This window comes from Octopus sinensis, linkage group LG2 (assembly GCF_006345805.1).
Source record: "Octopus sinensis linkage group LG2, ASM634580v1, whole genome shotgun sequence".
Lineage (NCBI taxonomy): Eukaryota > Metazoa > Mollusca > Cephalopoda > Octopoda > Octopodidae > Octopus > Octopus sinensis.
Genome location: NC_042998.1, coordinates 59,762,947 through 59,777,946, shown reverse-complemented (window position 1 = coordinate 59,777,946; position 15,000 = coordinate 59,762,947). Strand labels below are relative to the sequence as shown.

Genomic DNA, 15,000 nt, shown 5'->3' with positions numbered 1-15,000 from the left:
AACGTCGCCAACCTCATCTCTATGTACACAGCAATCGTCGCCAGGTTCTATCTCCTCACAGTTCGTGAATTACTTCGCCAAGGTTAACAGTAAGTACGACCAGCGAGATCTTCCTTTATCAAGTGACCATAGCGGCATAGTAGCCACAACTTCTTACACGACATGTGTTTCAACCGGCTCTGCTTCTTCGCTACAACTTCTAGTTACAGCATTTCAACTATTGTGTACATACTACGAACTGGTATTTATCATCATTGAGTGTGAACGGTCTTCTAACGTCCCGTTATAGACTATTTCCATGCTCTGTATTTTATCTCACACGCATACACCCTTGTTTCTACACATACACACTATGTATGCATAACGGCCTGTCTATTATTATCATATATGTACTTATGTCGCACACACAGACACATACATGCTAACACCTAATTAAAACCTTTCTCTTAACATTCTACGGTTGTGTCATCTTTCTTTTCCTACTGGCACTTGTACTCATTTATCATTTTTTGCTTTTATTATAAGCGACCGTGCAGTGTATTAAAGGAGTCATTCATTTGTCACCTCTCTTTTCGCACAGTCGTTCTTACGACTCGTTTCTTTTTTTGTTTTGTAAAGTTTTGTCTTCTTTGATGCAGCTTGAACCGCTCATTAAAAGTACATGGTGAGGGATACAGAAAGAATGCTGGAAAAGGTTTCATCATAGTACAGACTACTTTACAGCATTATTTATGCTATAAGAGTAACTGTTCTGCTTTAGCTTGTACATGTTGTGCATAAATTTATGCAAACAGGTTTTGTACAGTTGTTTGATGCAGAATTTACATGTTGTCTAAATACCTTAGTATACAGATAGAACTTGGCTAGTTACGAATGTCTTAAATATAAATAAGAGGACTCTACATGTTATTAATGAATATTTTAATAATAAATGATATTCAAGCAGACTATTTTCAAAACCTCTGTAGACTACATCTGCAGTTAATCAACTGGAATTACGGTTCCTTCGCAGACAATACAATCTTCCCATTATATTGACATTGGCATTTAATAATATAATAATAATGAAATTATTGTATACAGTACTCAGGTGCACCACAACTTGTCAAAAGTGCGTATAAAGCATATGCGGTAATGTACGAATGACTGGAAAGTGAACAGTGTATGAGTCGGATACATGCTTGCGTGTGCATGGAAGGGAGAAAATCAGGTGCAGTGTTGGCGAATCTCAGGAAGCATGGAGGTTTTGAAGGATGCAGTACTCCGACAACTAACAACTGATGCTGGCAGTTTGCTCCACACCTCAGCAACTCTTAGCAGGAAAAATGTTTCCGAAATTCATGGTAGCTGTGCTGTTTTCTGACTTTATAAACATGTCCACGGGTGTTAGACAGGTGGAGTTTGAAAAGGTACTCAGAGTTATTGTTTGTAGGATGGTAAATAATTTTATGGGTGTCTGTCAAGTCAGCAGCCAGACGTCGGAGTTTCAATGCATCCACGCCCAGGGAGGCAAGGCGTTCAGGATATGGCAAATGCCTGATGGAGGGTATTCTCTTGGTTGCACGTCTCTGAACAGCTTCCAGCCGATTAATATCCTGGACAAGATAGAGATTCCAGACCGGTGATGCAAATTTCGGGTGAGGTCGCACCATAGATATAACAGCCGGAGAGCGGCTCACAAAGGACTTGGTGAGTGATGCCAAAACACCCTCAGACTTCTTTGCAATTTTAGCAATGTATTTTGTCCAACACAAATCGTTGTCGACAATAATGTCCAGGTCACGTTCACAAGAAGACGTTTTGAGATTAGTGTTGTGGGGGGAGTAAGTAGACGCTGGGTTTTTCCTCCCCAAATGCGTGGTGGTACATTTGTCCACAGCCAGCTTGAGTTGCCAGTCCATGATCCACTGCTGCATAGTGTCCAGGTCTGATTGCAATAAAGATATATAGTGTACAGGATCTATCTTCTTTATTTCGAGGTACAACTTGATGTTATCTGCATATTTCAGCACTGTGGCATTCTTTCAGTTGGCATCTATGTCATTAACATATTCAACAAATAAAAGGGGGCCAAGAACAGATGTCATCTCATAGGGTGAAGAGTGCTGTCCTAGAACTGTGACAACCTCTTTTCGGCCGATAATGAAGGACTTCAACCAGTTATAGAGATCATCTCTTACACCCATTGCAGAGAGTTTCACCATAAGTCTTTTGTGTGGCACAGAATTAAAAGCATTAGTAAAGTCCAGGTAAACAACATCCACCCAAGTTCCGCGATCAGTGATTCGGGTAATGTCCTCAAGAAACTCGATGAGTTGGTTACAGCAGCTGGAGTTAGGAATAAATCCAAATTGTGACGGCTGGATGAGGATGTGAGACTTCCAGAAGTTCCAGAGGGTTTCTCTGACACAGGATTTCATCAATTTGGTGATGCAGCTAGCATGACTAACGGGGCGATAGTTGACATGCCATGTGCGGTCACCTTTTTTGAACAGAGGGATAACACTGGCAGTTTTCCACTGCTCTGGAGTAACACCATTGTCAAGACAGAATTGACAGAATACTGAAAGTTGGTTTAGAAGAAAGTACCCACCGCGTTTGAGAAGTAGGTATGTAACACCATCGAGACCAGGAGAGGAATAGTTACGTTTATTCTTAAGGTGTCGTTGTAGCATTGCTGGTGTAAATTTTATAGTAGTTATAGAGTCCCGTGTCAGAGGTGATGGAGATGGACAACTGTCACACCTAGGTTTGTCTTGGTCACTTCGTCAATTTTCTCGTTTTTTATTTCATGAATTTCCTCTTTTATCTACGATGAAGCATATACAACACCTTACTCTTTACTCTTTCACTCTTCTGCTTGTTTCAGTCATTTGACTGTGTCCATGTTGGATCACCGCCTTTAGTCGAGCAAATCGACCCCAGGACTTATTCTTTGTAAGCCTAGTACTTATTGTATCGGTGTCTTTTGCCGAACCGCTAAGTTACGGGGAGGTAAACGCACGAGCATCGGTTGTCAAGCTATGTTGGAGGGACAAATACATATACACACATGTACATATATATATATATATATATATAATATATATATATATATATATATATGCATACGTCTGGTTTCTGTTAGTTTCCGTCTACCAAATCCACTCACAAGGCTTTGGTCGGCCCGTGGCTGTAGTAGAAGCCACTTGCCCAAGGTGCCACGCGGTGTGACTGAAGCCGGAACCATGTGGTTGGGAAGAAAGGTACTTACCACACCAGCCACTCCTATTTTATTTTTCTTAGTATTTTATAAGCGAAGACTTGAGTATGTTGTTGAGGAATTCAGTTACCAGTTAGGTTGTTTTGAGTTTTGAGCCCATTACGTGGTACGTTTAGAAATTGTCATCCACCGTAGCCTCATATTGACGAAATTTGTATGAATGGTATACAATGGAGAAATATCGTATTATGAAACGCACTCGATACTCATGTTTTTGGTGGTAGGTATTATCTTACTCGGTTTAACACCACTTAATTATGGGTATAGACGTTTTTTATGAGATCCACTCTGTCACGAAGTAATCGCTCTCTTATAATTTGCGTTCTCTCTTTATATGTGTCTGTGTGTGAGCCTGTGCATATGTGTGTATAAGAATATAGCTTCCAATGCATTGTTGCGTGGTCATTCTCACTGCTCGCCACTAATGTACATATATATATACACACACACATATTATATATATATATGTGTGAGTGTGTGTGTGTGTGTGTGTGTGTGTATCTGTGTGTGTATGTGTGTGTATTCACATAAAATCTCCTCTTACGAAATTTTGTGTAATGAAAGCATAAACCTCACTCAGAATGTCGTCGGTGGATCGTCAAACACTGTCTCACTGTTCTATTTCTGTATAAACATTATAAATCTTTTAAACATTTCGATTTTAAACTACTGCAGTTTCTTGTTGATGTATTGATTCATTATAGCCTGGACAGGCTAGCTTTTCAAGAAATCAATGAATGTCTTTTTTTCTAATTTCTATTCGGAATGAAGATATCGACTTAAACATTTGGCATGTCCGTTACTGAAGAGGCAGAATAAGGTCGAAATATCAGGATTTGATGATCCAGTAGACTCATACTAAGGAAGATTTGACATCGGTACACAAAGTCTCTAAATAGAAATTTCTCTAATATAAAATATTACAACTAGTGCCATTCTACGTTTGTATACAAATATATAAATGTTATACGCATATTTACCTTACTGTAAAACTGTTTTGTGTGCAAATTTTCATTATTCATACATAGAAAAAATAAAATGCACAATACTCATCCGCAATATATTTCCTTTCATGCTTATCTGTCTTTTCTTTCCGTTTTCTATCACATACCTGTATTTGTAATGACAAAGGCCAATCTTTGCAATTTCTGTTTAATGTATCTTCCAGAAATAAATTTGATGTATTTTTGAACATGTGTTTTCATCTGTCAAATTTCGAAAACCGAGGATTTTATGACAGAAAATTCTAAGAAGTTAATAAATATTTTCTAAATAATTTTATATTAATAAACTTTACTCAAACACATGGTGTCTAGAAAAAGAGTTAGCGGAAATTTTGAAAAGATATATGACTTGTGAAATGTTGGAATATAATTTCTCTGGAAAGTCAAAGTGGTATAAATTTGAGCCATCAATGGAGATGTACTACAGTGTCAGCTGTTCACTACCAGTGAACTAAGGTAACACCTCTTATTTTTCGAGCACCTTCCAGAATATTCGAGCGGTTCCAAGCAGTGCTGTTTTCTGCAAGTGCTACAACCTTATTGCAGTCCCTATTTGTTCCACATACTTCTCGAGATTTTGCTCACTGTTCGCAGGGCTCCGACAATTATTGGTAGTATTGCTACCTTTTTCGTCGACCAAAACTGCTAAGCTTCCCAAGCTAACTTGTCATATCTCTCAAATTTTCTTTCTTCCTTAACGCATACCTTGTTGTCAGCTAGGCATGCTCTATCTATGATCCAGCATGGTTTGCATTCATTTTCAATTAAGACTATGGCTGTCTTCCTATTCTCAATCTCATGGTCACAATGAATCATAAAATCCCATAGGATCTTTGCATTTCTATTTTCGAATATGCCTTCGAGTTTGTGGTCGTACCAATTTTTGCACTGTCATCTCCATACTTTTTGAAAAGTTTCCAATGGATAAACCTTGCTTTATTGTCTTGGAATCTCTTATATTCCTTCTAGGCTAGTGACGTACATTGGCTGGTAATATACCATACGGTTTCACCATTTTGTCCACAGATTCTGCACTTATCACTTTCTGCTGTGTTGTCTATTCTGTATTTTATGTTGTTTGCTCTTGGGCAGCTCAGATTAGAGCCCTCTTTCCGGTTTTAAATTACTTTTAGTCATCCACAACCATCTTTTATATCTGTCTGTCTTATCTTCAACATCTCTATGAAATTAACCGTGCATTCTTTTCTTTACCCACCTATTTTCAGTTTCATTCGTTTCCAATTTCTTGTATAGTGCTTTATCTTTGCAGTCTTTCATTCTACACAAGCCTGACCTTCATACTTCTAATAATAGTGGTCCTGTGGCATTTTTTACATACCATTCTATGTTGTTTTCTACTGCTCTGATGATGTGTTCGCATCCTATAAATCCTCTTCCCCCTCTTTCTTGGTACATACAAACTCTTTGTGTCACCTTTTGGGTGGAGTGACTTATATCTAGTTAGCAACGTCTTGTCTAAGCTGTTTAGTTCGTCTACTGTCCATGCGATTAACCCTGCTCCATATCTAAGGAATGAAACCGCCCAGGTGTTGATAGCTTCGGTCTTATCCCGTCTGTTTAATTTAGACTTAAGTATCAGTCTCAATCTGCGCAAGCACTCTACCTTAAATTTTTCTGTCATTTCTTTCTCCATCAATTTATCCATTTCCAAATCCCCAAGTACTTATAGTCCGTCTCTTCTATCTGCTTCATAGCCTCCCCTGACAGTATCGTTAACCCGTAAATACATTTGATTTTGCCTCCCTTGAAGACTAACACACCACAATTTCTCAGTCCGAACTCAATTCTGATATCAGCACAGAAGGTATACACCGTATCAACGAGGAAACTGACTTGGGCTTCATTTTTACCATAAAGTTTGAGGTCATCCATGAATAACAAATGGTTGACTCTTTGTTGGCGGATTTTGAATACATACCCAGCTTTTGCTTTCCTCAGAATCAGTGTTAGTGGTATCAAGCACAGTACAAAGAGGACAAGCAGTTCCCTTGGAAGATGCCCCTCCTAATTTCTACTGTCCCTAAACTTCTTCAGTATGCTGTCAGGTCCGTCCTCCAATTCGCCATACTTTTTCCAAGCAATCGCTCAACATTCGATGCAATACCAAATAGGTTCATACACTCCATAATCCAAGAATGTGGGATCATATGGCACACCTTACGATAGTCGATTCACGACATGGCTAAGTTACTTTTCCTCCTCTTGCAGTCTCTGAGTACACTTTTGTCTATCAGTTTATCCTTGGTACTCCTGCATTTACGGTTGCAACCCTTCTGCTCATGTGGCAGGACTCGATTTTTTCCAGATGTTCGTACATTGATTCTGCGAGTATTTCAGTCAGTAACTTCCACATAAGTGGCAAATAGGATATCGGCCTGTAATTGTCTACCGTATTGCCTTTTCCGATGTTTTTCAGGCACAGCACTTTCCTACCCAATGTCAACCACTCTGGTGTTACTTGGTCGGCATTTAACAAGGTGTTGAGTTGCGCAAGACCTTGTAGGTGAGCTGCAAGGTGCAGGAGGAAAGAGTGAGAGAAAGTTGTGGTGGAAGAGTCAGCAGAAGTTCGCGATTACCTTCTGCCGGAGCCGCTTGGAGCTCAGGTGTTTCGCTCATAAACACACACATCGCCCGGTCTGAGATTCTAATCCACGATCCCTCGACCGCGAGTTCGCTGCTCTAACCACTAGGCCATGTGCTTTCACTTTTTTTATCGTATGAAAGTCATAATGCCAATAATATCTCACAGCATGTTTCTATTTTACTTCTTTAAGTATAAGTCACATAAGCAATTAGGTAATTCATCAAATACTTAAATAATTGACTAATAATAATAATAATAATGATAATAATAATAATAAAGTAAAACAGAACTACTGCATGAATTTACTGTTGGCAAAACGATTCTTCTAAGATTCTTTCACATCAAGAATCTTGCAAGCCAAATTACGAAAAAGAAAGACCACTAATTTAATATATTATACGTAATGTACCAAGTTTGGAAGACTCTGAGGTTCCAAGTAAGATTACTCTAAGTAACGACCCATACCAAATCTACCTATGTTACATAAACTTTAGTATCTGGTCGCCTTAAAAAAATATCGATTTTATTAGCAAAGACTAGATGTCTGAAATGTGATTTTAACTTTAGAAAATTACTGCTCGGAGCCATAACTTACTAAAGTTCTTTTTAAGTTTATACGTACATATTTACACAACAAACAGCCAACACACATTCATACACTCATACAAACACATAGATCCACACATACAGTCACACAGGCATTTCTTTATAAAATAAATGGAAATGATGTTTTTATACTTTTTCAGGGCCAGTTGTTTAAAAGTACCGTTCCACATCTACCGCATACGTTATTATATTTGATAGAGAAAATAAAATCTCAAAAATACGACACCGAAACTTGTTCTCCATCCTCCTTTTCTTTTTACTTACATCACAATTGTCCTTTAAGGGGGATATTTGTGATGCAATGTATGTTGGAAAGTGAACATTAGAAAGCACTTACTCATATCAATCGGTGAAATACGTTTCATTTGATAGCTAAGATTGGTGTCTTGAACAACCTCCTTGAAGGTCAGTTTGAAGTGACTAATACGGTTACATTCATGGACTGAGAGGATTAATGTTGTGCATAGCCCTGGAACCATACTGATTGCATAGACCCATGGTATATAGATGATGACCATCCCTTCCATTATATAAAATAGAAATTTTGGACAGGAAAAGTAATAGGCCTATAAACGTTAAATTCAAACAAAATTGAGCATTCGGTAAGAAATGATAGAAAAGATTGCGATAAAAATACGTATGGCGGATATAATGAAACACTTAGGTGGGAACAGGAGAGTTACGTCAATGTTTTATTAAGTTTAAAGATATCAAGATATCAAACTATGGAGATATAAATCAAGGTCAATAATTGAATTGTAAAACAATACGACTCCGCATGATTTTAATTTTCTTAACCTTATATGATGATATTTGCAATTATAAATAAGCATAACGCCTCGCATATTTTTGGTGCGAGTCATGAAGCAGCTTAAAATATTGAGAAGTGAGAAATTTAGAGCAAAGTACTTGGGGATTAATACTCTCATTTAAGAAATCTTACCTTGCGTAACTTCAAAATACTTTATAGAATAGGAACGTACACATAGTGACAGAACATTCAAGAAATAGTAGTAAATTTCTTTCAAATAATACTTTATTGTCTTAAGAAATAAAAATTCAATAATGTGACCCAAGACACACTATATCTAAAAGATAAGAAGATGAACAAGAAACGGACGCTCAAAGCTAGAACATTGTTTGCTTCTTTGGTCGGTTTCAGTTTTGCTACCTTTGGTTAGGCAACAATAACCTTCTGGAACTGAATAAATGTCACAGCATTCTATTTATGTTCTGACGTATAAACCCTCTGACTATCGGTTTGATGATTTCTTCCATTTGGTAGAGAAATATATCATAGGATATGCTTCAGTTTCCAGTTCGAATCCCACATTTACATATACAATAACTTTGAGAAAAATTTGACCATGAACTGACTTATTTAATCCAATAAGTCTTACGTTCTTGCATGCCGCAAGTAATCAAAATTAACGAGTCAATAAAATCTAATAAATTAGACATTTTCATTATGTCATTTTTGAAAGCGAATTAACAAGTTTTGTTCCTTTTCTAAATAAGTCATCTGTTAAACATACTGACATTAGTCTTTTTAGTATACGCTGTTAAACAGTGATGGTAATTAGAGTTGATAATGCATAGTTTGTCAGCCGAATAATTAAGGCTAGTTCTCGGCGCCGTGATACGTCGGTGCTTTGAAATGTCTGTGGCTGAAATATTCAATTTTTCATGGTCAGTCCATTATTTTAAAGTACTAAATCTTAACTGTTCGCTGAAATAGCCTGAGGGATATAACATTTCCAAGTGTTTATTTAGCTTTCACGAGTTCAATTTTTTATTCCATTGAAAAGAGAATCAGCCTGAACTCCTCCAGTTCCTATTTATCAGGAAATAGTGCAAGAGACAAAGTACGACCCAATGGATTATGAAGTTCATTGTCACACCAACTCACTGTTTTGATGTAATGCGGTGAGTAGAGAGAATTGTTAGATGTTGGGCAAAATGCTTACTAGCGTTTCGTCTCCTCATTATATTCCGGGTTACATTCTGCCGAGGTTGACTTTGCATTTCCTTCTTTCTAGGACGATAAAATAAGTACCATTTGAGCCCTGAATTTGATGCAATCGTTTTAACTCCTCACCTAGAATTCCTTGCGTTGTACCAACATTTGAAATGATTATTAGCTAGTTGCATTATGTAACATTTTTGTTGAATTAATAATAAGGAAAATGAAGAGCAAACTGTTGACATCTGAGTAATACTACACAACTCATGTATTCAACTGGAAACAAATTGGTTATTACTTTATGAAAATTATTTCAAAATATTTCTGATTCAAAAGGTCATGAGTAAAGAAAAAGTGAAACAAAATAATAGAAAGGTTAATATATGATTGGTAGTTTACTTGATTTATGATATGTTTTACGTATAAGATAAAATGTGGTTGAATAAACATACACTAGATTAAGAAATATCAGCTGCTTACAGAAAAAATGTTTAAAAGTAGTAACGATACTGACAAAATATATATGCCTACAAAGAATGATACATTGTGGAGAAATCACATAAGGAGTTACTGAATATTTCAGTTATATGATGAAAACCTGTCTATGGTTTCACTGAAAAAGAAATGTTGAGATGATTGGTAACTACGGTAATAAAGCATGAATCAACGATGAATCTTCTACATTTGTATATTAGCTACTGAACTTTTTGCAACTCCTTCTAACCACATAATTTCAGACGGCTGTGTTAAATTTGAAACGTCGCACTGAATATTGTAGTTATATATAAGTGCAAGTGTGTATGAGCGTGTGCGTGCGTGCACATGTGTGTGTATATGTGTGTATGAATGCATATGAATGTATGTATACAATATATATATGTATGTTTACCACTATATATATATATATATACATACATGCATATATATAGATATATATATTAATGTATATATATATATACATATACATATATATATATATATATATATATATATATATATATATATATATATATATATATATATATATATAGATATATATATATATTATATATATATATATATATATATAATATATATATATATATATATATAATATATATATATATTAATGTATATATATATATATATATATAATGAAGTCTGTAAATTGCAAGATACTTGCAGCTGAAATGCGTTTGATCATTGGTCGGCTCCAGCAGAAGTGATCTGGAGCTAAAATAAAACATATAAACAAGAATAGACAATAATACAATCCCTAATTATTAAATGCAATCTATAATATAATATCAGGTCATCAACGTCAATACTTTTTGAGCTTCTGGATGCGTTATAGAGACTTGAAATTTACAGAAAAATGGACAAATTGTAAAAAAAATGTATATTTGTTCAAATACAAAACTCTATCCCAATCGATATTTTGTTCAAAAAGAGTTTTAAATGATTAATTTTACATTTATCATAAGGCTCTCTTGTCCAGAATATTAAAAAAATAAAAAAACAAGAATAAAAATGAGATACAAATTTTTTTGTACTGAATATTAGCAGAGGTTAATATTAGTCACAGAAATTAGCCTTTTGCATTCAAATGTTATCACGCTTCTGGCATTCATTGATATCTTACACAAGTTAATTGCTGAGAGAGTGAAAGGAATTGATAAAAACGTTTATATTAAAAAGAAATTGAGCATTTTTTTATATGGCTTAATGAAACATATCTCCACATGTAAATAACGTGACAAATTCGTGACATTATCATATTACTGATTCAAGAAACGAAAGAGCGTAAATGTAAAAATATAAACAAAAATTAAATAATAACGATACATGAACGAACATAGAATTAAAAAGAAATCATAAATTAACCAATAGTTTACTTACCGCTAAAGAGGTTGTCTAAAAGTGTCATTGGTAAACAAAACACAGCAACTAAAATGTCAGCTACAGCAAGATTGACAAGGAAATAATTTGTTACTGTGTGCATATTCCTGTTTCGACATACCGTGGCAATCACAAAAATATTACCAATGAAAGCAAAAAGAAACACTGTTCCATAAGCCACTGAGTAAATTATAATATTGTGAAGTTGTTGCTTTAACAAAGGGTAAGTAATTATATGGTGTGTTATATTACTTCCATTTATACTGGATATAACAGAGTCGGTTATTTGGTCAGTATAGTTATCAAAATCAGAGTACAAAGCATCATTTTCCTCCATTGTTAACTTTCTATAACGAAGCCGTTATTTTTTTATTATCCAAGGTATTTCGCTGTGTCTTTTGCACGTTTTTTTTTCAAATAATGCTCAAATGTTTATGATGATGTTTTGAAAAGTATGAAAAGTGAAAATCTCTTTGGGTTAGTTTTCATAACTGTCAGAACCTTTATATGGTAACTTCATTCTTGAAGCCGAAAAACAAATACTTCGGTCGCCAAGATATTCAATATATTATTGGTGTCAAACATCGAGAAAAGTTGTAGCTTTAAAGAATGCCAATTTGTAATGATACAATGCTTCCAAACTTTTAAATATTGATTCGCTACTTATCGATCCAACTCTAATAAGCAGTGATTATATATTAAAGGCCAATAAAATATATTTGTATGTGCGCGCGCTCCGATATGAGCGTGATTGTGTCTGTTTATGTCTGTGTGTCTGTGTGAGTCTCCGTATATCTGTGCCTGTATGGGTGAATGTAGGCGAGTGTGAGAAACGATTAGATGATCTATATTATACAATATTCATAAAACATTATCGGTTTGAATAAAATAAGAATAAAAATTTCAATTTTAAATTTTTACAATTTGCAGTAACATAAATTGCCAACATTTTAACTTCTATGAATAAATAATTATATAAATCAACAATGATTGAAAATTGTAGATCTTTACTGCTTCATAGTAGAAGTAATCAAATCACTGGATAATTGGCAAATTAAAGAAAATATCTTTTAAATTGTCCAGTTGGAATAAATGATTTTTGAAAGACAATCAAATTATTTATTAGGATGCTGTTTATGTTCACAAAACAGCATACTTTGTTTCACGAATTAAAATTTACTATTGAAATTGTTATAATAATAACATTAGCACGCCGAAAATGTAATTAAGTGAAAAGCTTAATTGATATTACTGTGGAATAACTTCACAATAATACAAATAAAAAGTTAACTTTTGAGGTGCATTTATAGAAATAAATGATATAGTCGTATGACTCTACACATGAAAGCAACAGTATGAAAACGTTGTGAAATATTTTACTTTTATATTTATATGCAAACAATAAACTGTAACTTCATAAACAGAAAACAAAAGATTTTCTTAAAGAGATTTCACAAAGTTTCTGCGAAAATAATGAAATATATATAATATATTATTATTAGAATTTTGGTTTCGTGTGGCAGTAATAATAATAATAATGATAATAATAATAATAATAACAACAATAATAATAATAAGTATATATATATTTGTATGTATATATATATATAAACTGTGTATGTATGTTTATATGTATTTTATCCGTATGTGTGTATGTGTATATAGATTCTATGCGTGTAAAATGTTTTATGTATATGCTTGTGTATACGTTTTTGTAGTTTGTTAACTGAGTGTGCTTTGTGTCAAACTGTATGTGTTTCTAGTTTCCCAATATATAAAAAAGTTGTTATTTTACAGGGTATTTAGAAAAGTATTTTAATATTATTATTCTAAAGGTTACAAAAAATAATTCTGCAGTTTTTGTATGAAATTAGCTCAGAAATTAATTACGTTCCCAATGTTATTCTCATTAAAATAGTCATTACTTGGAATGTTGCTTCTATTTTTACATAAACGGGGAAAAATATCGAAGTGATTCTCGGTTTCATATATTAATTATAATTAGTGTAATATTGTTCACAGTTTATTAGAAATGCTTATCGTAGTGTAACAATATATTGTAAGCTTTAAAACAGTGAAAAGAAAATTAGATGAATAATTTAGAAAACAATATTCCAAGATAATTTATCTAACCTAGTAATTGCCTTATGTTGAGCATTACTGTAAATAGACTCAGAGCCGTGTAACTATTGTTTACCTATTGATTTTATGCCAGATTTCAAAAAACGACAATGACAGCTTAAATGAGTGATGAACTCATACATAAACGAGGTATTAACACACACGCAATGACAAATATTTATATACATATGTATGTGAGTCTGTTTGTGTGTGTGCGTGTGTGTGTATGTGTTTGTGTGTGCATATGTATATCAGTATGTATGTATATATGTATATATCTATCTACCTATATCAATATATATATATATATTGATATTGATATTGATATATATATATATGTATGTATATATACGAATATAAAGTTATATATAACTATATATGTGTGCTTGGGTGTGTATGTGTGCGTTATTTGTAACGAGTGTTTGCTTTGGGTTTTTTCGTTGTTTTTTTTTCTTAGATTTGTGATAAGTTTTTGAGAAACCCAGTATATTTCAATACAGCTGCACGATAATATAAATAAAATTTCGGTGTGAAAATCACAACAGTCACAGCAGCAACAGCAGCAGGAGCAGCAGCAGCAGCAGCAGCAATAACAACAACAGCAACAACAAGAATATTATATTTCGGAAAGAAACCACTAATTTGTCGATATGGAAGAGTTAATTAAATCGATACATGTATTTGACCAGTGTGTGCTTTAGAGTTAAAGGTTAAATACATTTTAGGGCATTGATCTTTAAAGAAATAGAAAAAAAATCTTAAAAGATATCAATCTATATCGTTAAAATAGATAAGTATATAGAAGTATATATGTTCAGCTAAGTTTCTAATTCTGTAGCTATCAAGTGCTTCTATTAATGCTCTATATGTTTTCTTCCGTAAATAAATTTTGTGAGAAATATTTGTAGCAAATAATTGGACTGGTTATACTTAAAATAAAACTCCAATCCATGCGTAAACATGTCTCTTTACATGCATGTATGCGAACGCACATTCGCGTATTTTTTATGTTGTTATATCTGAGTTTTTATGTTACGTGTGTATGTGTGTGTATGCGTTTGTGTTTGTGTGTGTGCACTCGTGCGTGTATTTATGTATGTAATTACAAATATGTGTGCGTATGCATGTAAATACTTAAGTATATATATGTATGCGTGTGTTTACTGTTGTTGCTGCTGATATCATTATTCTTTTCACGAAATGCTTTTCGGCTAACAATCCTTTAAAAAAAATCTTACCGTTGAAATGATGCGAGAACTTCTAAAAGAAGAACGGCGGCAGCAAAAGTAGCAACAGCAACAATGATAGTAAAAATAATAATTTCAAAGTCTGGAAATTTGGGAGAAAGAAGCTTGATTAAATCAGCTCAATTATTGAACTGATTTATATATTACGATTATTTACATGTAAGAAATTATTGTTAAGGTGATATTAGTGCGATTTAATTTTCCTTTTAACACATACATTCATACACACACACACAGACACACATACACACACCCATACACACACACACCCTATGTATCTATCAATTTTTATATACAATTATTCCTGCTAAATG

The 15,000-nt window shown here is 34.0% G+C and overlaps 1 protein-coding gene across 4 annotated transcripts in view; it reads right to left on the bottom strand.

The window, feature by feature from the left end:
- LOC115224729 (neuropeptide SIFamide receptor-like) overlaps window positions 1–15,000 on the bottom strand; it is a 326,618-nt gene that overhangs the window by 310,892 nt on the left and 726 nt on the right. The window contains exons 1-2 of one of the 4 annotated variants that reach the window (XM_036513535.1): window positions 14,678–15,000; window positions 11,319–12,119 (exon numbers count right to left, since the gene is read on the bottom strand). The exon at window positions 14,678–15,000 is cut by the window's right edge and continues 526 nt beyond it. In XM_036513535.1, the coding sequence (XP_036369428.1) occupies window positions 11,319–11,655 (337 nt within the window). In that variant the 5' untranslated portion in view covers window positions 11,656–12,119; window positions 14,678–15,000. Of the gene's footprint in view, window positions 1–7,814; window positions 7,992–11,318; window positions 12,738–14,677 lie in introns of those variants that run through there. The other 3 variants (XM_036513539.1, XM_036513526.1, XM_036513540.1) reach the window with 3 other exon arrangements.